At 37.7% G+C, this 26676-nt stretch overlaps 3 protein-coding genes across 4 annotated transcripts; 1 reads left to right on the top strand and 2 right to left on the bottom strand.

The window, feature by feature from the left end:
- Positions 1–4820: 4820 nt before the first annotated feature.
- On the bottom strand, positions 4821–7796 carry LOC110773075 (putative protein phosphatase 2C 4). The gene is made up of 4 exons (XM_088254177.1): positions 5979–7796; positions 5753–5866; positions 5316–5580; positions 4821–5226 (listed from the first exon to the last, which is right to left on the bottom strand). Exons 1-4 carry the CDS (start codon positions 7575–7577, stop codon positions 5111–5113), a joined length of 2094 nt encoding a protein of 697 aa, XP_088110303.1. The 5' UTR covers positions 7578–7796; the 3' UTR covers positions 4821–5110.
- A 2268-nt stretch (positions 7797–10064) lies between these two features.
- DAU1 (TRM32-like protein (DUF3741)) lies at positions 10065–14593 on the top strand. The gene is made up of 5 exons (XM_088253993.1): positions 10065–10315; positions 10876–11108; positions 11212–11300; positions 11395–13156; positions 13758–14593. The coding sequence occupies exons 2-5, from the start codon at positions 10946–10948 to the stop codon at positions 14459–14461; spliced, it is 2718 nt and encodes a 905-aa protein (XP_088110119.1). The 5' UTR covers positions 10065–10315; positions 10876–10945; the 3' UTR covers positions 14462–14593.
- A 615-nt stretch (positions 14594–15208) lies between these two features.
- LOC110744801 (uncharacterized) lies at positions 15209–19173 on the bottom strand. 2 transcript variants are annotated; one of them, XM_088254231.1, is made up of 6 exons: positions 18905–19173; positions 18549–18812; positions 18353–18429; positions 16812–17882; positions 15802–15922; positions 15209–15638 (listed from the first exon to the last, which is right to left on the bottom strand). In XM_088254231.1, the coding sequence occupies exons 1-6, from the start codon at positions 19053–19055 to the stop codon at positions 15556–15558; spliced, it is 1767 nt and encodes a 588-aa protein (XP_088110357.1). In that variant the 5' UTR covers positions 19056–19173; the 3' UTR covers positions 15209–15555. The 2 variants fall into 2 exon arrangements, with proteins under 2 accessions (XP_088110357.1, XP_088110356.1); XM_088254230.1 differs by having other exon boundaries at positions 18549–18815; positions 18905–19172.
- Positions 19174–26676: the final 7503 nt, after the last annotated feature.

Genomic DNA, 26676 nt, shown 5'->3' with positions numbered 1-26676 from the left:
TTCCCTTAGAAGTTCAAGACATTATCAAGCGCCATCTCTTCTTGGCTAAACTAAAGACAGTACGTTTCTTTGTCTACCAAAAAAAGTACTGAAAAATCAACACCACCTCTCTCTCTCTCTCTCTCTCTCTCTCTCTCTCTCTCTCTCACAATAAATTATCATCCATCTTAGTAAAACGATTTTGTAGCTTATTGGATATTGTATCGATGTCTTTATGTTTCTTACATGTACTTCATCTTAGGTGCCAATGCTTCAAGATGTAGACCAAAAAGTGTTGGATGCAATCTTGCGGCATCTTGGGGCAGCTATATTATTCGAGAGGGGGAGCCACTTGATATGATGATCTTCGTCACACGGGGCAATCTACTTACCTACAACAACACTAATACAGTCCATGGTGGAGGAGGAAGTGGCTTGTCAAACACTATAGGCCGTCTTGCCAGTGGTGATGTCTATGGAGAAGAAGTTATAACTTGGGCGGCCACATCAACCTCCTTTTTCGACCTGCCCATCTCCACCAAAACTCTCAAGTCCCACAATAAAGTCGAAGTCTTCACTATAATGGCCTCCGATTTGCAGCTTATTGTCTCTGAATTCTCTCAGTTTTTTCTGCACAGAACTCCCCTACCCAACTGATAGTACTCTTGCCTGAGATACCCGATGGCAACTTGTAGGTTACATGTGCAATGGGGGACCGCCGTAGGTACCACTTGCTAGGCCTTTGTTAATTATCTTTAACCAGATTTTTAAGTGAAACCGGTTATTATTGTTTGCATAATTAAGTTGAGTAGTCTGATCCTTAATTTTAGGCTATATTTGGTAACTAGGATTTGATTGAATTAGAAAGTAAAATTGGATTGCATTGGACTGGACGATAAGTATCCTTCATTAGCTCTAGTGCTCTGGATTTGTGTCGTGGGCGTGGCTCCCGGGTCTTGAGTCTTGGGTCTAAAATTAAAGGGTTGGAATAGTGGGATTATAAATTCCACCTTTTTGGTAGACTAAATAATCCTACAAAAATGCACATAATGAGATTATAATGGAATTATCTTTTATCATATCTACATTCATTTTTAACACCAAAATGACATTGGATTAAGTTAATCCAATACTACTACATCACCTACTCACCAAACGAGGCCTGAAGGTTTATTAGGACGGACACGGTCCTCCGACGATTGTATGAACTTATCCTTTGTTTATGTCATACACTCAATTTATTTTCATTCTATTTCGTTAGCCTAAGGCCCACAACAGACACAATTAGGCTCGGGACAGCAAATGAAAGCCACATCAAGGCCGACACTTAAAAACAGTAGCCACCATCAAGGCCCAAAAACATAAAACAAAACCCAAAAATTGCCAAGCTTTAAAAAGTTTTTTTTATTTTCTTATTTTTTATAACGACCTTTCCTATTGAGAGGAACTATTATATACTAAACTCACAAACACACACAACACGGAAACTAGGACATGAACCCAAGACCTTATCTGGGGGAGCAATTGCTCTACACTAGTGGGTTCCTTGCAGCTTTACAAAGTTTTAATGGTTAAAAACTGACCTGGTAATTAAGTGATTTAGGAGGGTGTATTCAATTCAGATTTTAAATGATTTTAAAAGAGTTATAAAGTTGATGGAGTTTAATTGAATTTAATTAAGTTTGACTGAATTCTACAAACTCCACATAGATTTTGATTGAAATTGTGTATAGATTTTAACTGAGTTTGTTAGAAATTTATTATTGATTTTAATTGAGTTTATAGCGATGGCGGTGATGATGATGGCAATGGCGGTGGCGATGGTGGTTTGTAAGGGAGGTAGTGGGGGTGGTGGGGGGAGTGAGGTGGTGGAGGAGGTGGGGGTGATAGTGATGGTGGTGGTGGGAGTGAGGTGGTGGAGGTGGAACTGGTTGTGGTGGTGGAACTGGTTGTGGTGGTAGTGACGGTAGGGCTGATAGTGGGGGTGGTAGTGGTGGTGGAGATGGGGGGTAAGGGTGGTGGCGGTGGTGGTGGTGACGGTGGGGGTGATGGTGGGGGCGACGGTGGGTGGTGGTGGTGCTAGGGGTGGCGGAGATGGCGGCAACGACGATGACTACGGTGGTGGTGATGGTGGTGGCAACGACTATGGTGATAGTCATAATAAGATGGTGGTAGTAGAAGTGGTGAAAAATCATATTTTGAGAATAAAAATAATATATCCATCAAAATCTCTAGGGGGAAGCAAAGATTTGTCATGACCTAAAATTAGTCTATTATCAAACGAAATCCACCACTTTTTGTGTTTCCTTTAAAATCAATGAGTTTTTGAATACACCCAAACTTTTATGAAGTCTTTTAAAGTCGTGATTGAATACATCCAAATTTGAATGGAGTTTAAAAAGTTTGAATTGAATACACCCATAATTGAATAGACTTCTATAAAATCGTGATTGAATACACCTAAACTGTTAAACTTCTTTAAAATCTTTTAAAATCTAAATTGAATACACCCCCCTTAGTTGATTTAACACAATAAAGTTTTAAATACATTGCCCACTCCAAAAAGGAATTAATTTAAGTCAATTATGTGATTGTCAACTAGCAATCCGTTTGGATGAGGGAAAACAACTCGGAATTTAGCTCAAAGTCGGGAATTTAAGAGGAGAAATTAACAATTCCCTTGTTTGGCAAGTTAAGCGCGGAATTGATTAAATGACGCACGGAAAAATCGTGAAAATTGGAACATCAGAGTTTAATTTCCATCAAAATAGGCATCATTTCACAATTTTCATAGTGCCATTTACAAAATTCGACATACATAAATCCAAACACAGAAATCTTCAATCGCCAAAAATTGAAATGATGGAAATCAAAATTCCGTCATTTTAAAATTCTATTTAATTTTCAATTTCTTCATCCAAACGGAGAGTGTTTGGAGTGTTTGCTGATTGAAATGAAAGTTTTGAGCTGACTTTCAACTTTCAAGCACTTGTATGTGAAATGTACATATAGTTTGAATTTCTTTGATCACCTGGAGAACTTTGGCACGTCTCATTGTGGAGGCTAGACTGGTGCCCCAACTCGCACGCAGGACCCTAAACTCAAACATTTCATTTTCTTATCTACTCTTCTGTTCCAGCTATTTTATTTGAGCTTGAGAAGGACAACGTTGTTTTTCCATTGAAAGTCAACCCAAAAGTTCAACTTTTCAAGTCCTTTCCCCAAATCATGAGAACTAAGCAGATGTTCAGAGTTTCCACACAAACAATAAGTCACCTGAGTTTACTTGGATATGTCAGATTTGTGAGTAATTTTATTATTATTATTATACAATCAATCTTGACCAAAGGGACAATCGAATACAAAATTTCGAATGTATAAGTAAATACTCTTAACCCCTTGAATTCCATACATACCCCTTACAATTAAAAAGTGCGTGTGTGGTACATTTATCTCTGACTTTTGTTCTCTAACTTCAAATTTCATTTCTCAAAAATTTTGGTCAATTATTGCAATGCCGTAATATGAACGTGACCTCTAGTATTTGAAAAAGGAACAATTTAGAATTTTGAAAATAGGCAAAGTCATGATGCATGAAAACGTGTCAAGGATTAAAACAAAGGATGATATGGATTGACCATCGTAATCATCTCCAACTGCGCTGCCCTTTTCATGCAGTTCATATATACAAAATCGTCAACCCCTCCTTGGAAGAATTTTAATTTTATGACAAGACAAATGTTGAAACTCATAGCTTACATATTTATTTAATATATTGACATTGCCCCACAACGAATTTTCAATTTTGAAATTGTTGATTATAATTTTATTATCAACTGCATCATAAGTGTATCTCTAAATCTAACAAAATTTTGAATCTCATGATGTAACAGCATCTCTAATGGACTCTCAAATGATCTTTTACATTAAAATTTGGAGAGAAGTTGGAAATTCAATCTCAACCATACTTTATATCTGTCTCCAGAAATATTTTGAATTTCAATTTCAACCATGCTTGTTTAATGAGCTCCTAAAAAATTTCTAGTCTTTTTAGCTAAGATTTAACTTGAAAATAAGGAGTATCATTTGAAAGAGTTCAATTTTCATGTGCCAATCCTGTTTGGTAACAGGAACTCCAATTGAAATGCTTTGAGGGAAAAGAAAAAAAACCACTTAAAATAGTAAAAACCTTCTACTTTTACACCTAAGTTCTAACCATAAACGGCGCAATATGGAGGGGAGTCATATTCAGCTAATACCTAAACCAATATGCTTTTCCAGGTCTTTGGAATGGCTCAGAAAAAGGTGTTGATTATGATGTATGTAGAAGTTCAAACCCATGAAATGTAGGGATAGAAAAAGCTAGGCGGTTTCTATTTTCCAGATTTGGTAAAGAGAAGCAGGGCTGAGGGTGACTTCATGCTTCAAATCGAGAACCCTTTAGGTTGAAATTGAACTAAACATTATGTTATGCATCAACAACTCCATTTCCTAAAATACTAAAGATTCTAAGGTTTCATTTTTCTGTCGCAGTGTGACTGTGTATGATGTTGACTTACATCATAAAGCGAAAGTGAAGAAGACAGAACCTGGGGTGGGTTTGGCCCCATGAGGATCAACATATTTATTCAACTTCAGGACAAGAATCACAGACTCTTTGTCCCAACAACTCTGTTTTCTTTCCTTTGTCAGAGAATCATGACAACAGAGGTTGAAGAAATCTAAGTTGCTTTTGTTGGCTACAACAAAGACTTGTGATACATGCAATCACATGAAAATTGCGCGTTTAGGTAAAATCAGGTATTTTTTTGGTCTACGAGGGTTCGAACATAGCAATTGAGTTTGCAGTTCGCTTCATGATGACTCTTTTCATTCGAGTTGAAATCTCAATTCTTAGTTTCACACAATGCTCTTAGAACTTGGAAGAAGCAAAAGGGTTACTATTTTGTAATTACATATGTGCCAAAACAAGAACTCCAAACTTTGACATGGAAATCAGCTGTCTCTGGTGGAGCCTAATGGGTATGCTTACAAAGGTTAAGGGGGAAAATGGTAGAAATGAAACAATGTATGGCAAAGTTATCCAACCCTTCTGTGAATTACTTTTTCTATTTGCAGTTTTAATGTTTATTTACACGGATGATCGCCATATTCTTCCCTCCAACGATATAACAATGATCGAAACGTCATCATGGTACCGCCGGCGTTCCCCTTGCGGAATGTCAAGCAACTCATGGAAGGCCATTCCTGCAAAACCGCAATATACACATTAAGCTTTATAGTTTCATAAAATAGTCACATCTTTAGAACTTGTTCACCGAGACAAAAAGGCTTACCAGCTTTCTTTGCTGCTCGAAACAACACTTCTTCAATGAGATGTTGTGCAGGATCTCCTTCAGGAAACGAAGAGATGAACAACTCAACTTCAGAGACAGCTTCTTCATTGGTGAAGTATTGGTAGAGTCCATCAGAAGACAATATTAAGAGTCTGTCTCTGCGGCTGAGTTTGTGGTGGTAGACTGATGGTATACAAGTGAGGTAGGGAGCAGTTCCAACATAGTTGAGCCTAAACATCTCTAGCAAAGCATCATTCCATTTTGGCTGCAACAAAACCAAACCAGATGTTAATGGTTATTCAAAAATGGGCAACAATATGCACAAACAATTGAAATTATAATATCACAGCTGACAAATATATCACATTTTGTGAACAAGAGCAATTCTCATTCATGTGACATTTATCAAGTAAAGAACTTGTTGAGGTTCCTCATACCTGTTTGAGAAAGCCAGCTCCGAAGGCCCGAGTGACCTTCAAATAACCTTTCACTCTGTCATTCATTATTGCAGAAGCATCATCAGGATGTTCATTCTTTATTCTTTGAACTTCCTGAGATTTGAAGAACTTGGGTTTAGTCTCAAAATAAACCATCAAAACAGAGAATATGAGCACAAAAAAGCACTCTTCTTTACAGAGAGGGGTTTGAGACAAGAAATATTACCTCTTTCACATATGTGCTGTGATCCATTGTGAGCTGAAGTGCAGTCAAATTATTCAAACTGTAACTTTCATCAGCATTTGATGAATCAAGATCATCTGAAGGCTCTTCACTAATCCTTTCCAAGTTCCGCCGCATGTTGGGTTCGGCTTTCCGAGCTAAAACCGCCCTACTATCCCCAACATTCATCAAGTAAACATCATCTCCCTTCATCAACATCACCAAAACACAAGAACCCATCAGAGCCAACTCAGGATTCTCTGTCACCATCTTATCTGCAATATCCAAAAATGCATCCTCTGTTTTTTTAAGGGCCTCTGAAAGAGCTTTAAGAACATCTTTAGGATCAGCAGACGCCACACCATTTGACACTGGACGTTTCAAATTCTCCTTTAGCTTCCTGTCAAGCTCTGGCCTTTCTCTATCCCATTCACACTTCCACCGCCTCTGAGTCTCCTCAAGCTTATTTCCCAACCCATTGCTCTGTTTTCTCTTTGAATTAGCCTCTGCATTAATATCCCCATTTTCTAATGCATAATTCTCCCCATGAACCATCCGGTTACTCATCTGGGGCCGATCAATTTCCTTTAAGGAACCCGAATCCAGGTACGAATTCGATGATTTTGCTGCCGATGATTCGGTTTCCATTTCCATTTCGAACTTGTCATTCCAGAGCAACCCTTTGAGTTCCTTGTGCACAGCAGAGTAAAGATTAGAAAGTAAATAATCAGGGGCATCAGGGCCATTAAACCCATCATAAATTCCCACAAAAACCCAGCCATGCTCCTCTGAAACCACAACATGAACTCGATCCTCACCCGCTTTCCCTTGCGCCCAATGAAGATTTTGGCTCCCCATTGAGTAATCTCCACTGCAATCTTCATTCTCATTGCTCAAACTCACATGGCTGCTCAAATTAGTGCTACTCGGAGTCGCATTCCCACCACCCATCTTCTCCGAATCCGATTCTTTGACCGATACCCCTCCTTTTACCGGCGCAACACTCGATTTCTGCCCACGACTCACAACACTTGAAATCGCTCTTCTTATAATCTTCATCAAGCCCCTTCTTTTGGGTTTGGTTTCAATCCCAAATGAGAGACTTCTCTCTAATCTCTCGCACTCTTTCTCAATCGGACCGGAATACAACCCACGATCAATCGGACCCGATAAGTACCCTCGCTCTATGGGGCCCGATAAGAACCCTCTCTCGATCGGACCCGAACTCGCAACTCCCTGATACGACTTCCGGGGCACCGGCTGCAGAGGTATGGAAGCGAACGAGGTCGAGCTCTCGAACCTCGCCGCTCGGTCGCAGCCGGCGCTGTACGGATAGAGATCGCAGAGAGAAGTGGAGAGAGGGGTGAATGTGTTGGCGCTGACTGAGGCTCCAGAGATTGATCGGAATGTCGTCGTCGGCGGGTTCGGGTCCTCCGACGAAACCTTCGAGGACGACGTTTCGGAGTCCGGCCGGAAGTAGCAAAACGAATGGCCAAAACCCTCGTCGAGTGGGTCCGGTACGCCGACGGAGTTGTCGTGTCGCTGGGATATTTCTCCGGCGGTGCAGAAACAGCGACCAGCTTTTGCGACGCGGTTTCCCATTCGAAATGAGAAAACGAAAAAAAAATAAATGAAGGAAAGAATTGGGTTTTGTTGATTGGAGTGTTTGAAGGTGTTAAATTTGGCTCTCGGCGCAATTAGCAACTCAAACGGAGGAGGGAATGAGGGAAGTCACAAATAAATGGTTTTTGTTCTGTGAAGAGAGAGAGAGGAGGAGGGAGAGAGAGAAAGAGTTGACTTTTTGAATGTGGGATTTCAGTTTCTTTGTTTACTTATTTATTACTTTTCTAAAATGGTGTTTAATTTAATATAAAATGGGTTTGAATTTATTTTAATCATTTTTAGAGGGGGTTGACCTTGAGTTGGGGGTGTGGCTTGAGTAAAAGCGTGTGGGGTTTGAGTAGAAACTTGTGATTAATTAATGGGTTTTTCCAAAAAGTCAACAACCCAAACAATGGTAATTCATGCAGCTGCTTGTGAGCTTCCGTCACTCTGCATCACAATCCGCTAAACATCATGCATTGGCTGGCATGGAGGGAATGACTTTGTGGTTTAATTTTTTTTAAAAAAAATTTATTTGTAATTCTTTTTTCATTTCGCGACTTAACGTGCAATTTCTCACTTATATTTTTATAATGAAAAAGTACATGATGACATTTTTTGAAATACCAATAACATCTGATTTGTTATTTGTGTCATTAATTTTCATCCTTGTTAAAGAAGGATTCGACTCCAAATTTGTAATGGTTATTTGTTGATTTGGTAAGATTCAAACTAAGAAAGGGTAAAAAAGGATCTTTAACAAGATAATATTAGGAAGAAGATTAATATGAACATTAAAAAGATGAATAGAGAATGTGATTCCCTGAAAAAAGTAAGATTTTAAATCAAAAAAAATTCGAAGCAGTCATTCGAATTCTTATGTAGCAAGTACAGCCCCATGTTTCCATTCATCATTCATGCTAAAGTCATACGTTTTTATTTTTGAAGTTCTTATAATGAAGCGATGGAGTTGACTTTGTTGCAAGTGGGAATTTGACATTTGGGTACTTTTTGTTGGAGATGAGATTAATTAGCATGGATCTTGTATCCCAAAATCTGACAACCAAACAAAAAGAATAAAGCAAGTGACAAGCTTTACCACAAGCATATTAGAATTTAGAATATTATTATTTATATAAATGTAAGGATTTTGCCATTTGGTGCTTTTATCCCTGTCCATATGCATCCCATTCCCATGGTTTCCTTGTTCTTATCGAAATTGGTCGTGCATATTTTTTTTTAGTGTTTAAAATTAAATGTCAATCAATTAAATATTCGAATATCCAAATTAACATGCGTGCCATTTTCTTTAGAAATGTATAATCTGAAGCTATTAACAATTAATTTGGAATGGAAAATCTACTCTCTCATTGTTTGTGCAAATAACAAGCATCACATAGGCTTCTGAATAATTATGCATGGTGCCATTTTAGGGAATTAGTTAGTTTTATAAAGTTAAATTACTAACTAGGCTATTCCAAATATGCGTCTTTTATGAGAAGAAAAATCCCAAAACATTAATTTCAAATGATTCATCTTGTTTCTTTTCAAATTCGTTTCGGATATATGATATCTTGTTATTTCAAATGCATTATATCTAAACTTTTTATTGTGGCATTAACGCATATATTAGCTTTTCACTTTATAATTTACCGGTAGGATATAGGCTTTTCACTCTATAACTTATTACCGGTAGGAGTAGATTAGTTAAAGCCACAATTCAGAGTCAAACATTTTTTTGATCATGCAATCTAAATGGATTCTTACAACTTGTTCACTTTGAAATCCAGATATTGCTTATGGGAATCCATTTGTTTTGTTTCTTTTTTATCCTTTGAAAGCCAAAAAGAAGCCTAAATGGGCTGAACTGATCACTGGATCAGAAAACAAATTTATGGGCAGCCCATGATGATCCTGCAACATAAATATCAAAATTTTATATTATTGCTAGAGAGACGAGAAAATTAGCCCAAAAACTTGCATGCAAATAAGACCAATCAAATGCATTCAAGCCCTTTTAAGGGAAGCACACATCAATTAAGAAAACATTACATCACAAAAATTGGGAAGCACATACCACAAACACCTTGGCTGACTATTATTAATTCTTCTTGTTTTCCTATCTTAGCACATTTTGCCTAATCAGTCATAAAAATTGAGGAATGATCCTTCAAATTTTATAACAAGTTACATATCTTTCGGTCATTCTAACAAAAACGCGTTCGTCCTTCACTAGTCACAAAAATAAAAATTTAGGAATGATTTTAGGTATTCGTTTGTAGTAACCAAATCATTAGCTAGAATGGAGCGTCCGCCCCCTTATATCCAAGGTCGAACAACCCCTCTCATAGATTCAAGTAGTTTAGCTTTGTAAAATTAAAAATAAATAATAAATAAAAAATCTTCGAATGCATTTGAAAATGTTAATTGGTACTACTAGAGAAAGAGTTGGCGGGTAAAGTGGGAAGAAGAGTAACTAATTAAGGAATGAACGTTTACCAGACAAGCAAAATGAGACCCCAACCCGAAAACAGAGGTGGGTGGGGGGCTGAGTTTCCCAATACTTTAGGGGGTCTTCAATTTTTACTTGATTCTCTCATCTAATCTGCTTTTCAACCTACGGACAAACAAACACGAAAGCTTCTCCAGTTCTTGTCCTAAACGTTCATATGGGTGGCTGCTGCGATGAGGCTGGGGGACTCTGTTTTAGCTCACGGTTTTGAATTATTCATTCAATGGTATGAAATATGATTAATAATGATAATTACTGCTTACCCTTTTGTTTTTTCTCTTTATTCTATATGATTTTTGTTGTGGGATCAATTTTAAAGGGCTGAGAAGTTGAATATGTATTTTTTCATTCCTGAATTCCATGTATTTCAAACTTAAAATCATCTGGGAAATATTGAATTTTTCTGAAAACTAATTTAGAATCTAGATGCATCTTTAGTTTCCCGTAATCAAGTACCCTCTATGAGCATCAACCAGACCGAGATTAGGGGAATGCCTTATGAAAACAATTGAAAGGAATTTTGCTGCTTTAATTTGTTGTTTGGCGTATAGAATAGATTACATGTTGTTATTTGGGCCCTGACCTCTTTGATGGCTAAATATATGCACCATTGCACTCAGTGTTGAGGAATTGTTAATACATTGAACTGAAACTCTCTCTCTCTCTCTCTCTCTCTCTCTCTCTCTCTAGATGCCAAGCATTTTGTATTTGATACATAGTGTTCACTATTATTGTGTCCAATTCAAAATATACAATGGAATTCCTTCTGCTTGTAACTTGGATCAGGTTTGAAGCTTGAAGCTGAAGCTATTGGTCTCAGTCCGAGAGTAGGTTTGGGAGGTGAATTTAATCGACCATGGGGAAGAATTTGCGAGACAAAAACTCTAACAATCCATCAGGGAATGAGCATTCAGCAGGTTGCGTGTGGGGCCTACTTCATATCATGAAGTATCACCACTGGCATTATGTCAAGAAAAGACTTGTGCACAAGAGGCATCGCTGGAACAAGCATGCTGCGGGTAAGTAAAGTGGTTCTGTATGCATATTTAGCGTGTGAAAACTTGGTGCTGGAAGTTATGACCGTGCCATGGGAGGTGAAAACTTTGGTCTGCTTTACTGCAGGAGTTGGAGATCCCGGAAACGATGCAACTGCCTCTACGCAAGATGCCTCTATGGAAGAAGAAAATGATGCTAAGATTGACAAATCTACTGTAAGTTTGAGCAAAATCACTTTTGGTAGCATGCATTTAGTTGCATTTGAATAAGTGAATAAACGAAAGCATCCTTTGCTTCGAAATTTATCAGGATGAAGGAAAGATGAGGCAGTCCATTCCTACAGTCAAGAATGTCAAGGCCCGAATAAAAGCACGGATTGCTGGAGAGATATCGAAGAAGAAGGGACGACATAACCGGAGTTCAAGCTGTCCTGCAAGATCACAATTGAAGCGAACTGAATCGATGCATCATTTGGAACCACCGTCTCACCTGGATCCAATTGCTGACATGATATTGAATGAGGGTAGTCCTAGAATTGTTCACCAAAACAATAAAAACTCTGCTGCTGCAAGCAAACCAGAATCACTGCCCACGACATCCTACGAAGAACCAACTAGTGGCAACAACAATTGTGGAGAGAGTTGCCCAATAGTTCTTGGAGATCACGAAGTGCATGACCAGGTTGATGAGAATCAACAGGATCACACACTTATTCAAGATAAGCTAGACGATAACACGATGCAAGATATGCTAGAGCAGAAGTTGATACATGTAAAAGAACTCGACGCAGATGCTTCCCTACACCATCTAAAGGAGTATCTGGAGGCTTTGGATATAATCAATGTAAACAAGGAGTTATTAGTAAAAATCTTACATGATCCAGGCTCTCCTTTGGCCCAGCACTTCCATAATCAGCAAGCAGCAGTCAGTGCAAAAACGAGTTTAAGTAAGTCAGAGTCATTCCCTGTACCTGGCCCTTCAGACAGAAGAGGTTCTGAGCCTATCAAGCTCAAGCACAAGCATGAGTTGATAAGGTCTCCTGCAAAAGAAGAAAGTAAGTCGAAAATTGGTAGTCAAGCACAAAAGTTAGCAGGGTCTACTTCTTTGAAATATGTTGGTGAACGGTCAATGCCATTGATCAATGAGTACAGTGAAGATGGAATTCTAAAGCTAAACCAAGCAATTGCTGATAATTCTTATTCTGGTTCTGCCGTTAATGAAATGGCAATTAAGCGTTTTAAGGATCTTAGACATAAAATAAAGCATGTAATCAAGGAGAGCAGAAAAGAGAGACATATGATTACTATGGATGCCCTCCTTCACAAGATTCCTCATGGCCAAAAGCTTACTAAAGAATTGGAGCAGGAGATCGATGACCATTCGAAGGACCTTGCAATGAGTGTAGAAGGTAAAGACAGTCCAGGAAGCAGTTATGAAAGCGATCATTCGGTTTCTTCCCTCAAGAAAAAGAAACAGCGCCACATGAGAAGAGCATCTTCCCTCAATACATCACTTGACAGGTACTGTCAGTTGTATGAGACTAGTTGCAGCAGAGAAGCCAAAGGCCATACATCTGAGAGATTGAAATTAAGAAAAGAAAGGGTAGACTCACCTTTGCAGCCTGTTCCGAAAACGCTCGGGAGGATTTTTTCCTTACCTGAAATTAAATCATACAAGTATCAGAGTGAGGAATCTTCTGATGTTTTTTCTTCTGGAGCTCCAACCAGGTTTGCTGTGGATGGCAGGGCAAGCAGAAGAAGTAGCTTTGATGAACAAAATAGTCTAGACATCCCTATAGGTTCAGAAAATCATTTGCAGCTAGATGCTCCTGTAGAAAGTAAGACAGAAAACTTGGCCGAAGTTGGTGAGTTAAAGGTGCCATCAACATCAGTTGCAAACAATGAGGCAAGTGCTCCGGTGGATTCGATTTTTGATGATATTGGAAACCTAACAGCAGGGAACAGTGTTTCTTATGAGGAACAAAATATTGGGCCTAGAAGTGAGTCCATTATTAATCATGCAGATCCCTTTCCAATCTCTGTGCCTGACTTCACTGTTTCCCTATCTGAAGGTTTGTGTTTTCAATTTTCATCAATAGCTTTTACTTCAATGTTTACATCATCTCAAACCAAGTGCATGCATTCTTCAAAACTTTAAATTTTTGTTTGCTCTAACAACCAGTATGTTTTAAGAATCTGTAAGCGTCTGTTTGGATTGAAGGATTTGGATTTGACAACAAGGCTGAATTTGCTACAAAAACAAGAACTGGATTAGATTGAATGTATTTTGAAAGAAGTAGACGTAGTACATTTGAAATGGATTTGAAATGACTGCATATAAGGAATCATTTGAAATCTATTCGCTTTTTTTCCTTTCTTTCTTGTCCAAATCTTGGCATACATGGATTGTAATAGTCTATGCAAACAATTTTACCTTATAATGTCATCTAAATCCATAGATTTGGAATCCCTCAATCCAAATGGGGGAATTATCAGATTATTAGTCTTTAAATCTTGGCACTTAATGATCAAACAAGCATTTTGCAGTGTAGAAATGTTATTTGCATTTAATTATATTTCCCATTTAAACTATTCTCATATTTTCTTGCATCGATCAAAAACTTGTGACCTTTGGGGCTGAAATGGATCATGCTTTGGATATTGGTTTTATAGGAGCAGAAATGAAATTAAAGCTTAGAGATGGACTAGAGAACTTGGCCAAGCAAAGGGAAGAGCCTGTTCTTGATACCCCTAAGGTGGTTCACAGTGGACTGGATACAGAGAAAACACAGAGTCACAGCAGGCATTTGAGTTATGACATGTCTCATCTTCAAGTTGATGCAAGAGACATGGCTGAATTTAACTATGTGAGAGATGTGTTGGAGCAATCAGGGTTCAATGGGAATGAGTCCCTCGGGACTTGGCATTCAGATGACCAGCCGGTCGATCCTTTAGCGTATGAAGGCGTAGAAGGCTGCTTGGTCCATGATCCTGATTGTTCAGGAAATGAAGAAGGTGGCAAATGTGATCACTTTCTGTTGTTTGATCTGATCAATGAGGTACTGATGGAGATATATGGGAGGTCATATACTTACTGTCCCATGACCTTGTCTTCTCTATGTAACATCCCTCTAATGCCAGCAGGGCACCACGTTCTCAAGCAAGTATGGGCCCTTGTAAGTTGGTACTTGAGCTTGAGTCCAGAGTTTGATCAATCATTGGATTATGTTGTGAGCAGAGATTTGGCAAAGAACGATGGGTGGATGAACCTCCAATTTGATTCTGAGTGCATAGGAATTGAGCTTGAGGACCTGATTTTTGATGATCTTTTAGAGGAAGTTAGCTTGAGCTTGTGGATGGATCAGGTTCCTTCCTAAGGTGCCCTCACCTTGCTTTGCATATTATAGTTCATGAGAAGAGTATAGGGACAAAGATTAGCAAGAAAATTAATTCTTTTTGTTTATATTCATACATTCTGTACATTTAGTAAAATAGTAAATTGTTGTGTATATTTGCTGCTTAACTAATCAATCAAAATAAACTTCAATCACTTGGGCAAATTTGTTGATCAGCCTTCATTCAAACTCCTAAGGTGATATATCTATCTGATGTTGGTATCTTCTATCTTCTTGGCTAGCTTTTGTTCTTAGGAATTTGGTTTCAGTGCAATTACCCACCATCATTTTGGTGGAAGGTGAAAGCTTAATTACTAGTAAAATCATACAAAGTAATATTGGGAAACACAATTTATTCTTAATTACTTAAGTTACAAATTTTTGGGACCGAGACTGCAATCTTACGAGAATGCCATATATATAATCATAGAAGCAAAGGGTTACTTGAGCTATAAATTCTTGAGACTTGAGACTGCACTCTTACGAGAGTGCCATATATGTAATCATAGAAGCAAAGACTACCGCCCTTTATTATATCAAACTGATTGATGGAATCCTTGAATTGGTTCTTTTCCCGGTCTCTTAGACAAACTTATAGTAATGGTGATTTTACACAAGATACTTGTTCCTCTAATTGTTTAATTGTTTAATATGCAATGTTTCAAAAGTGATGATGAATAAAAGTCCAAAGAAAACAAAACTAAAACGAATAAAAGGTGCTCAAACAACTTCAAATCCCGAATCATTAACATTAATTATCACCTCCAGTCAATATAATTCCTTTTTTCTCCTTTTGGTATTATAGAGGCCAAAGCTCAAACCCCAATTCAATTCCTCGATTGGACATGACCAACAGTAAACGGGATAAACCTCTCATTCAAACGACTGGATTCGGATCGTTCCTTGCTCGGTTTTTGACTGCCTTCAATACAACTTATAGTAAATTACCTTCAATACCATAATCCTAGAAGCAAGTGCAAAGAGCACTTTTGAAGCATCCTCATCCATGGAGCCAAGGAGCAGTGGCTGGTTATGGGTATCTAGGAAATAGAAATTGTAGGGACCCATATTGTATCCTATATCCAATAGCACGGATCAGCCTCCCATATACCACCATCCAATATATCAGCATACTGTATATCAGCATCCCATATATGTTCTGCAAGTATACAAGCAAAACCAAATGACCAAAAATTATCAAAGAGAGAGCCCTTTCGTTTTTCTTTTCTTTTTTTTACCAGAAGAGATGTAAATACATGGTTGCTATAATTTAGAGAGAGTAGGCATGCCTGGCTCCAAGATTGTTTCATCAGGTGCATTACCTTCGACATGGTATGGGCCAGGGTTTGGAACTTGGTCCGCAGAAAGGTTGGGAACTTGGTGCGCAGCAGGGTCCGGCACTTCAACTTGATAAGGAAGTTGATCGTGACCTCCATCTTGTTGCTGCACACATTGTGTTGTTATACATATCTGGTTGGTACTAGAAATGTCCTACCAGAACTGTCCTACCAGAAATAGCCCACCAAGAATGGCTTACCAGATATTGCCTAGCCAATATGGCCTACCTGAAATGTCTTACCCATTTCAATATTGCCTAGCCAATATGGCTTACCCGAAATGTCCTACCCGTTTCAATATTGCCTAAACCAAGATGGCCTAGCCGAAATGTCATACCCGAACAATATGTCATACCCGAGCAATATGTGCTAGCCAACTCCTACTGCCTCAGCCATGTGCAGACCACCACGCACACCTTTGATAACAGATCACCACGTGCGTCCTGACATTTCACCAGGCCACTATCCCCTGTCTCCTGACAGCCCATGCCTTCCCCACGTGCTCAGCCCATACTCCACTTAGGATGACCCATACCTTCCCCACGTGCCCAGCTCATTCTCCATTGAGGCTGACCTATGCCTTTGCCACTTGCCCATTAAACAACGGCAAGTGGCCCTCCTCTCCTGCCTATATAAAGGAAGAGACCCCTCTCCAGCAAGGGCTCCAATTCTCCTCTCCATGCGCATATCCGGAGACACCCAAGCTCTCCATCTTCCTCTTGTATTCAGGCTCTCAAGCCTCTCTCTATGTATAATGTAATACTCATTTATAATAAATACCAAGCTCTATAGTGGACGTAGCCCTATTCATGGGTGAACCACTCTAAATCTGTGTAATGTGTGTGATTGACCATATACCCTCTAGGGCCGTGCTAAATCACCCGTTAACACATTGAAATAAACAATTTTTTGGGGAAAAAGAGACAGAGAAAGAGCTGAAATAATATATATTAGCAAGAATGAAAGAAAATCATAAATTTCTGGTTTATATGTACCTGAGAAGGAGGTTGATAGTTATCCTGCTCATACGGGAAAAAATCATCGGGCATCATGAAGATATCAGGGTCCCTGGCCGATTCTTGTTCATGAGAAATATTGTTGTTGTTGATCAAGGTAGGAGTAGCAACTACAGTACTAGTATTATCCATGAAACCTCTATTGGAATTTTCAACATTTCCTCCTCCAACATTGATATTTGGCAGACGACACTGGTCATTAAAATTCCCTTCTTGGGGTGGCAACACTGGAACATTTTGTTGCTGATCAAGATCACCATTTTTGTCAGGCAAATTTGGAGGGAATTGGTATGCAGAACTAGCACCAGTCTCAATACCAGCAGAACACGACAACAGCCAATAAACTCGGAATTGATTCACATCGTTAAAATGAGACCCCAAGTTATCAAAGCTCGAAGACATTGGAGTAAAATTCGAACCGTTCTGATTTACTGATGTAGCAATGTTGTAGCTGAATGGGTTATTGGTCCTTGGCTGGCTTTGTGGTGGGTATATTTGCATCAGATTATTTGTCCCAATATTATTGTAGGTAAGTCCAAGATTATTCATTGGGCCACATGACATACCTCCCTTTTCAAAATTGTTACTCAGTTGTTGCATTCCAAAAGGTGCCAGGCTGCGGTTTTGTTGACAAAACAGCTGATCCCCATTACCATTACCAAGCATTGGCTGCTGGCGCAGAAAGTTAGCTGGATTATTGTTCAATAGGCTCGACTGCCCCGAACCAATAAGTTGAGGGATGGATCTGCTGCTGTTGCTAGTTGAAGATTGCTGATAATTAGGGAATTGGATGGAGCTGTGGTTGTTGGAAGCAGCAGCAGTAAGGGGTAGGGTGCATCCAATTCCAGCTGACGGTTGAAATGTAGAGCCAATTGATGTTCCCATTTGCTGTTGCTTCAGGAGCTGTGAGTGATGTTGGTCTCGTTCGTTATTGTTGAAGAATAGTTCTGGGTGGCCAAGTGCAAAGCTTGACCTGCGCAACCTCTCACGCATGTCTTCGTCCCCCGCAACCGCAACGTTCAATTGTTTCATCAAGAAGATACGATATTTCTGGAAATCCATATATATGCGCAAACCATCATTAACTAACAAACATCCATACACGATGTATTTTTCAATAAACACTAAAATGATCATTAATAAACCTATATATTTCGTGTCCCATATTATCTAATTCCGTCAATTTTCTCAATAAAACCGTTATCTAGCTAATATGACATGGACATTTTAGTAATTAAAATACTTAAAATATAATAAAATCCAGTTATAAATAATTTTTATTTTTAAAAAATCCAAACAATTCTTAGTTTTATAAATTAGTTAAAAATCAATAAATAAAATATATGTGTATATGTATATCCTTGCTGGTTTCTTTTTCTTTTTGTAAGTTTTTATTTTTATATAAGTTTTTAAACAATTGCACCTTGCAAAATTACGAAATCTTTTTACTCCTAATATATGAAAGGAAATAACATAAAATTAGGTAGTAATTCCATTAGTCTAATTGAATATTAACGAACCTGCAAATGACTAGCCACATTTTTTATAGTTAAGTCTGGCTCATTCATGAACTCGAGAATTCTCTTTGGCGTAGCGTCTGCAAGAACCCAAAAGGAAAAGAAAAACAAGAGGATGCAAATATTATTTAGATTGAAACACATATGATTAGAAAGGAAAAGAGATTTGAGATGATTGGAAATAGGAAATTTCACGTACTGTCCAACCCAATGTGTGTGATTGCCAGCATAAACTTTTCTCCAAGTGATTTTTTCCACTCGCATCTCTTCTTCCTTGGGGCAGCCGTACTTTCTTCATCATCGCCTTCCCTGGACCTCTTGCGTCCCCTTTTGGCCCGTTTCTCCTGTTTTTCTACGTCACCAGTGAGGCACCATTTGGGGCAACTAGCACATTTCAACCCATAACAAGACCCATTGCTAAAGCCATACCCTTGGCTGTCCCAATTTCCATTTCCGAAGCCACCTCCTGCAATAATGGAAGAAAGTAGTAAGAGACTCACAAGTGAAGAAAAACAGAGAGAAAAAAGAAAAAACAAATGTGGCTTGGAAATTTACCAATTGCGTCAGAGGCAGGGGCATCACCCCCACCATAAAATCTGGCATGGCCACCTTCCCATCCTTCTATACGGTCAGCATAAGTGCCTTGAAGGCAGAGAATGAGAACAGAGAACAGAAGAGCAACGATTAAGACTGACTTGGAAGCCATTGTTGTTGTGTATACTATTACTGTTATGTTTGAGTTTTCTGAGGAAGGTCTTGATTATTTGCCCATAGGGGTGGAAGTGCTCTAAGTGAAGCTGATATCTTAAAACCTGACCAAAGAAAAGCGCGTCTTAAATAGTAGTAACTTTCCTTTTCAAAAATCTCCATAGATTATATATCCTACCACAACAGCATCACATGTACTTGATATTTTTCAAGAAGGAGGAAGCTTCCAAGTTCCAAGTTGACTAACCGCTGGTTTGAAATCAATGTGCTTTTGAAGAAACTGATTCTGGTGTGCTACGACATTGCCACATGGTGAAATAAGTACTGTAGGGCTGATATTTTAAGGAGGAAGCTTCCAACAGATCAGGTACTGTAGGTCTGATTCCCGAATTTGCGGGCTGGGAATTATTGGTTACAAAACAATGCCACGGGGTGAAATAAGTGAGCTAGTGTTGACCAATAAAAAAAACAAAAAAAACAACTAAAGATCTAATGTATAAGAGCATTTCCAAGAGAGTCTTCAAATTTTAGCCACATTCTAACTAAAATAGCTAGAAAGTCATTTTAGCAAACTACTTAAAATGTGCAATGTTCTCTATTTTGACTAATCTCAAATATTTTATTATTTTGTTCTCTTTCTCTTTCTCTTTCTCTTTCTCTTTCTCTTTCTCTCTCTTGCAAATGAAATATATTAAAAGGAAAAGGTTGGTTTACCAACCTTCCAAATGTCTCTATCTCTCTCCCCCTGTTTCTCTCTCTCTTTCTCCCCCCCTCTCTCTTGCACGGCTTCTGCTTGGCGAGGCTCACTTTCTCTCTTCTCCTTGCTAGATGTAGTGAGCCAAAAGTTGGTTCTCCAGAATAGAGAGCCAAGAAGGGAGTTTGCTACAGCTAAGATTTTCCTTCTTTTTAGCCAAAAATAGCTATGGATGAGAGGATAGCAACTCTCTTGGAGATGCTCTAACTACGATTCGAGCAAAGTAAATTTGGTGAGTGCAATGCAGTGTGTATAAAAAATTATTAACTACTTAAATTTTTTTTCTTATTAAAATAAACAAAACATATACCTTACTATATATTTTCTCTAGGGAACTTTGGTTTAAACTTAATAGATACTTCAAAATTTACAAGTCTCTTTGCACAAGCGCCAATTGACCTTTTCTTTTCTTATATTATCTTTTATATTTTATTTTATTTAAAAAAAATGAATTTTTACAAGCCTAAAATTACACATTGTATTGCAGTGTCTATTCTATAAGCCTAAAATATACCAATAGGAGAGTAAAAAAAAATATACAGATTGTGTTGTAGTTTCTATACTATAAGCCTAAAACTACAAATATAAGAATAACATAAACATACACACTGCTTTGCAGTTGAGTCTGTATTCAAGAAATATGGATGATAGTGTCTGTTTTTGGAGTTCTGCTTTAAGATTGTAATCCTTTGGGTCTTACTCTCAGGGCATGTTTGGTGGGCTGGATTGAACCAAACTTCTCCAATTAAAAGGGACTAAAATCCTATCCGTCGTTTAGTGGGCCTAAATGCACTTTGGGACCGGTTGGGCCTGATATTTCGCTTGGGATACCAATCCAGCAAATGGGGGTATAAGCAAAGGCAAGGTAAGGTTTGTCACTATTCATGTGAATAGTTGCAGCCCTTACCTTTTTTGTTTCCACCCCAAAAGGTAAGGGCAATTACTATTCACTTTAATTTATTTTCTATTTTTTTTTATACTTAAACCATTAATTTTGGTGTGGGAAGTGAAGAATATGACTAGGTTTTTTTTTAAAAAATTTAAAAATTCTGAAAATTTTGGTTTTTTTGTTTTTTTTAAGATTTTTTTTCAATTTTTTCAATTTTTTTTTCGTTGCTGACGTCAGCAAGTCCAGGCAAGATTTGCCTTTGGGCTTGCCCACGCTTGTGGATGCCACAAGCTGCCCAATCTTCCGTTGCGCACTAGAGACCAAGCCATGGCACTAGGCCCCCTCCTGCCCGGGCAAAATGGGAGCGCTAGAGGTGCTCTTAGAGCAGCTTTTGCTCTTCTCTTCTTCCCATAGCTCTTTTTCAGTTTTTCATTCTCCCCTGTGACCTCAACACTGTCATTTTGAACGTAGATTTCTTTAATCTATGCATCTTCTTTCTTCTATGAAGCTATGATTCTCTCTTCTATCATCTCTTCTCTCTCCTCTCCTCTCAACTCTCATCTATGATTTCAGATTTCTCTCTTAATTTTATTAATTTAATTGTTAAATATTGAGATGACTGCCATCTTTTTTTCTTTTTTCTTTATTTTTTTTGGATTAGAGCTCGAGTGCTATGGTTTTTTTTTTGGGTTGGGGGGGGGCTTTGATTGTTTGTTGATGGTTCATTTAAAAATAAAAATAAAAAAATCTTTCTTTTCGTTCCTTGGGTAGATGCTTGTTTTAACTTTCATTTTTACTTTTCGGACTGCAATTTTGTTTTTCTCTCATAATTATCTTAAAAGAATTTTTTTGTTTATTATTAATTGTGAATTTTTGGACTATTTTTATGGTATCTTCATGTGATTTCTTATTTTTAATTTTTTTTTTAAATTCTTATTTTTAATTATGTGTACATTTTTTTTAAATACAAATTTAATTATTTCTGATATTAAATGATCTAATAAACATTGAAATTAATTTTAAAATAAAAAATTTTGAGGTCCAATTCCATCCAGTCCATACTTGTACCAAACAACGAACTGGACTTAAGTCTAGTGCAGTCTAGCCCAACTTAATGTAGTAAATAATTTATTAAAATCCAACCTAATCCAAGTTAAACCAGTCCAACACTCCAAACTCAATCCTAACCAATCCAAAGCCCACCAAACAGGGCCTCATGTTGATGTTGCGTGGAGGACAGAGCCTCTTGAATACTAATATTATTTTGGGGGATCTATGGGTAACGGGTTCAGGACAGAGCCTCCAGTAATCCTTATTGATGCTTTAATATTTTTTTTAAAATTTATCTGGTTGGCTGTATTCAAAAAGTCAAATACTCTAAGTAGGACGGTCTGTGCAATAAGAAAACGAGGATCACATAATAAAAACCTTTAACCCTAGTTGGTGGGCTCATAACGGGTTTGGTGAAGGAAGCGCATTCTGAAAATTTCTCATTGTGTTCTAATTATGTACATTCTAAGAAGAACAAATGAAAATTAGAACAAAATAAAATTGATGTAGTAATAAACTTGTTTGAAAAATATCAAATTTTCTATACAATTAAAAGCTTTCCAAAAACCAATCTGACTATCTTGCAGAATTGGAACATTACTGTTGCTGGTTTTCGTGGGAGACGGTATTGTTTTCTCGAAAATTCTGTGGTAGATTGGTGGTACCGGTGCAGCCATTCTCGATATTGCATTTTAAAAATTAAGGGCTGAGATTGAATAACCTGAAGACCTGGCTCAACCCTTTCTTATTAAACCTCACGTGACTGAGAAAGGAACAAAAAATTTCGACGGAAGCGACGCGTGCACTGGGCAAGTCGGCAGACGAAGGGTTGCGGCAAGGCAGAAGACGGGTCAGACTTGTTCAGCCCACCACTCTTGACTGTCTTCATCTCTTCTTCTTTCTTCAAACTCCTTCTCCTCCCTCCTTTTGCATTCTATATCTTATTCTGAACCAGTTTTTCCAATACCATGTAAGTTGTCATCAGTGCAAATTGTTTCGTGTATCTGATGACAACTTGCATTTGAATTTGAAAAACGCTTTTTAAGTTTTCATGTTGGCTTTGAGGATTAATCTTCCTCTTAAATCTGAAAAATGATGTCTGCCATATTTAATTTTAGCTTAAATTTAGTTTATCAATCATGAATAGTGTCATGTGCCCATTGCCGTAGTCCATAGCTTTTCCTAATTGTGAAATATTTTAGAAATTTTCATCAAAGCACCAGACACCCCACTGTGATCCTTTTCTCCCTCAAGTGAATTTAATCTCAATCTGTATGTGCCCATCTACTTAATTACTTGATCTATTGACCCAAACAAATATGTGTTTGCAGATAAAATTGGAGTATCCTCACGAAGTGCTGACTTGTATATCTGGGTGTTATGGTTGCATTTCTAGAGATGAGCGGCCTCGAGTTATAAAGTCTTTGACATTTTATTTGTTGAAGTTCCTTTGTGAAATAGTATATGCAATTGTACATAGGCTATGCAAGAATTCACTCGTATACAATCACATGAAGGTTCACAATATGATACTTCAGTTTATGCTCAATTGCATATATACAATTTATGCAATTTTTTGACACCATATACGAAATTGCATATTGTAAACTAGAATTGTACATAAATTAATGCTACGAAATTACATACAAGTATATTCAATTGCATATTGTAAAGTGAGAATTGCATACATGCGCTATCAAATTACATAAGTATACGCACTTGCATGACACTGCAAAAAATAACTACAACTGCAAGTTCAGCAATGTTTTAGGCTTTCGTCCATGCTACAAAAGATGAAATACGTGATATATGCCCATAAACACCATTCAACATGAGATTATCAATTGGATTGGATATAAAGAGACCTTTCATATTTCCACATGATTTCCTAAACGTTCTTAATCATAAGATTATCAATTGGGCATTGATCATCTGCAAAAACTGGTACACACTATATTTACATGATTGTGAGGATAATTAGTCTCAAGTCATTGAGTGTAGAGACACTAAGATTAGTGTGTAGATGCTTAAAGAGATAAATACACTGACCAAGAAACTTTATTTACTAATCAAACGATGCCTTTTACACTACGAACGACAAAGAGTCGTTCGTGATGTAAATTGACTTGTTCGTTAGGTTAATTACTCGACGAACGCGGTAGTTTACTTCGAGAATGTAAGGTGTTCGTTTGTTGAGTAAAAGTTGTCGTTCCTCGTGTAAATTGACCAAAAGACCTTATTTACCAATCCAACAATACATTTTACACTACGAACGACAACAAGTCGTTCGTGAGGTAAATAGCCTTGTTCGTTAGGTAAATTACTCAACGAATTTACCTCAGGAACGTAACGTGTTCGTTTGTTGAGTAAAATTAGTCGTTCCTCGTGTAAATTGATCAAAAGACCTCATTTACCAATCCAACAACACCTTCTTTACTAGCTTTTGTTCATGTTGCAGGCTTTTGTTCTTGGTTCATTGCAATTCCCCACCATCATTTCGGTGGAAGGCAGGGCAGACCCTGGCCCAAGGCGACAACCCAGGGCCCAATTATATAAGAGCAGTTCCAGTCATGAGCCTAGCCCAAGGCTGGGGGAGAAAACCAAAAAAAGGAGTTTCCAGCGGTGAGCCCAAGCCCGGGCAAGGTGCAGGTCCCAGCAAGTCGGGCTGGCCCGAAGGCCAGTTCAGCCCGAGGTCCAACTCGCGGGTTGGATGACGTCATACGCGATGTTAGCGCTATAGTACGCGCTACAGTGCTCCACGTGCTACAATGCTGCTAAAGTCCACATGTCGCGCTCTGGGCTCTCCGATCAAATTTTTTTCTCCAATCCAACGGCAGCCAATTTTTGTGCAATAAAAAAATGAAAAAAAATCGAATTTTTTTTAAAAAAAAATTACTGATTTTTTTTCTTCTATAAATACCAAAATTTTATCCGATTGAGATAACAAAAAAAATTGAAAATAATCTACAAAAAAAATGTGAAAAAAATTCGAATAATTATTTAAAAATTCACCAAAAAGTTATGAACTGTTTTTCTATAAATACCTACCATTCTTCTTCATTTTCAACACAAAATCCTCTTATAATTTCTTTTCCTTCTATTATTTTTCATTTTCTACACAAAATTTTCAACACATTCAATACATCAAACAAAATATAATTAAAAGAAATCTTATCCGAAATATTCTCAAAATTAATTCTTTAGGTTTTAAAAATAAAATATTACCCGAAAATATTATCCGAATTAATTATTGAGATAAAAAAATTTGTGAAAAAAACAAAAAAATGAATAGTAATTGCCCTTAGCCATGGCAACGGGTGGAAACACAAAATATACTATTTGCAAGGGCAACCACTATTCACGTGAATAGTTGCTGCCCTAGCTCCCCCCTTGCCATGGCTAAGGGCAAATGGGTGGAGTTGCTCTAAGGGACACAACATTTTCTCCTTAGACCATATGTATTTGCGTTTGAATTTGATTTTAATGTTTTCACCAAAAGCAAGATCAGATTTGCTTTGCATCAAAAATATTGCTCAGCCAAATACCAAACTCTCATAAGTCGCAGCCGTCATGTCCTTGGCCTTTCTGTATCAAAAGTTATAGGTAACTAAAGAATAGTTTTTAAATAATTTATTCAGATGAACAAGATATATCATTCTTATTATCTCTCTTTTTCTTTCTTCATCCATCATCATCTATTCTTCTCCCAATTTTCTCTCTTCTTCTTGCCCAAATCATCATCTAATCAATCGTTTTTATTTGATTGTGTTGATATAAATTAATAATTAGTTACATTAATTATATAGGGACACTAACTTAAATTTTCGCCTGGGGCCTTTTAAAACTCACGACCGGCTCTGGTTGAAGGTGAAAGCTGCAGAACAAAGCCATGCTTGTATTGGAGAAGCATCAAGCAATCATCATGCATGTGCCTGAAAAAGCGATAAAGAAAAACTGATGGACTTTATGAGGCGCACCTACATCGAAAGTGATATTCCACAACCCACGGCAAACGGACGAACGGGCTTTGGGGCCCACCACAGTAAACTTAGCATCACTGAGAAAGGACGTGGGCCCAACTGTTGCATAATCCTGTTTGAAGGAGCTTCCCAATGTTACAAAAAGAGAAGAGTATGGGAGAGAAACTCTCATGTAACACGGGAATAACATTTTTTGCTATCTCTAGTCAATAATGCCGTCGCATATAGGATAAGTTTTCCATGTATCATTGTGTTATAGGTCGGGTATAGGAAAACAGTTTTATCCCCGTTATAGGTAAGTTTTTCTCGAAGTTATGGAGCTCTAACACTGATTGGTGTTTTAGCCCATGTGCTGTACCCTCTAGGTTGTAAATAAATACCATGACTGGATACAAGTAATATTGGGAAAACACGATTTATTCTTAATTACTTAAGTTATAAATTTTTTGGACCCAGACAGTCATAGAAGCAAGAGGTTACTTGAGCTACAAATTCTTTGGACTGAGACCGCAATCTCACGAGAGTAGCATATATTTAATCATAGAAGCAAAGACTACCACCCTTTATTATATCATAGTGATTGATGGAATCCTTGAGTTGGTTCTTTTCCTGGTCTCTTAGATAAACTTAAAGTAATACACAAGATACTTGTTCCACTAATTGTTTAATTGTTTAACATGCAATTTTTCAAAAGTGATAATGTGAGCGGCTAATAATCGAGCCTTGTACAATAATTTCAAATGTCCCATTTGATAAAGTACAAAAATCATCAATACCCACTTCCAAATTAGATGCTGTGTTGAAGAACCCACCACAACATATCATTGTTATAATTTATAATATCAGACAATAAGGGACTGTTCATTTAAATTGAAGAGCCGTGTTATCATCAAACATCTATGCGCACGTGAACAATTTCTCCGGTTAACTTACAAAATGATTATGA

This window comes from Prunus avium, chromosome 6, assembly GCF_965620075.1.
Source record: "Prunus avium chromosome 6, drPruAviu1.hap1.1, whole genome shotgun sequence".
NCBI classification, from domain to species: Eukaryota; Viridiplantae; Streptophyta; class Magnoliopsida; order Rosales; family Rosaceae; genus Prunus; species Prunus avium.
This window is presented reverse-complemented; position numbering and strand designations above follow the sequence as displayed.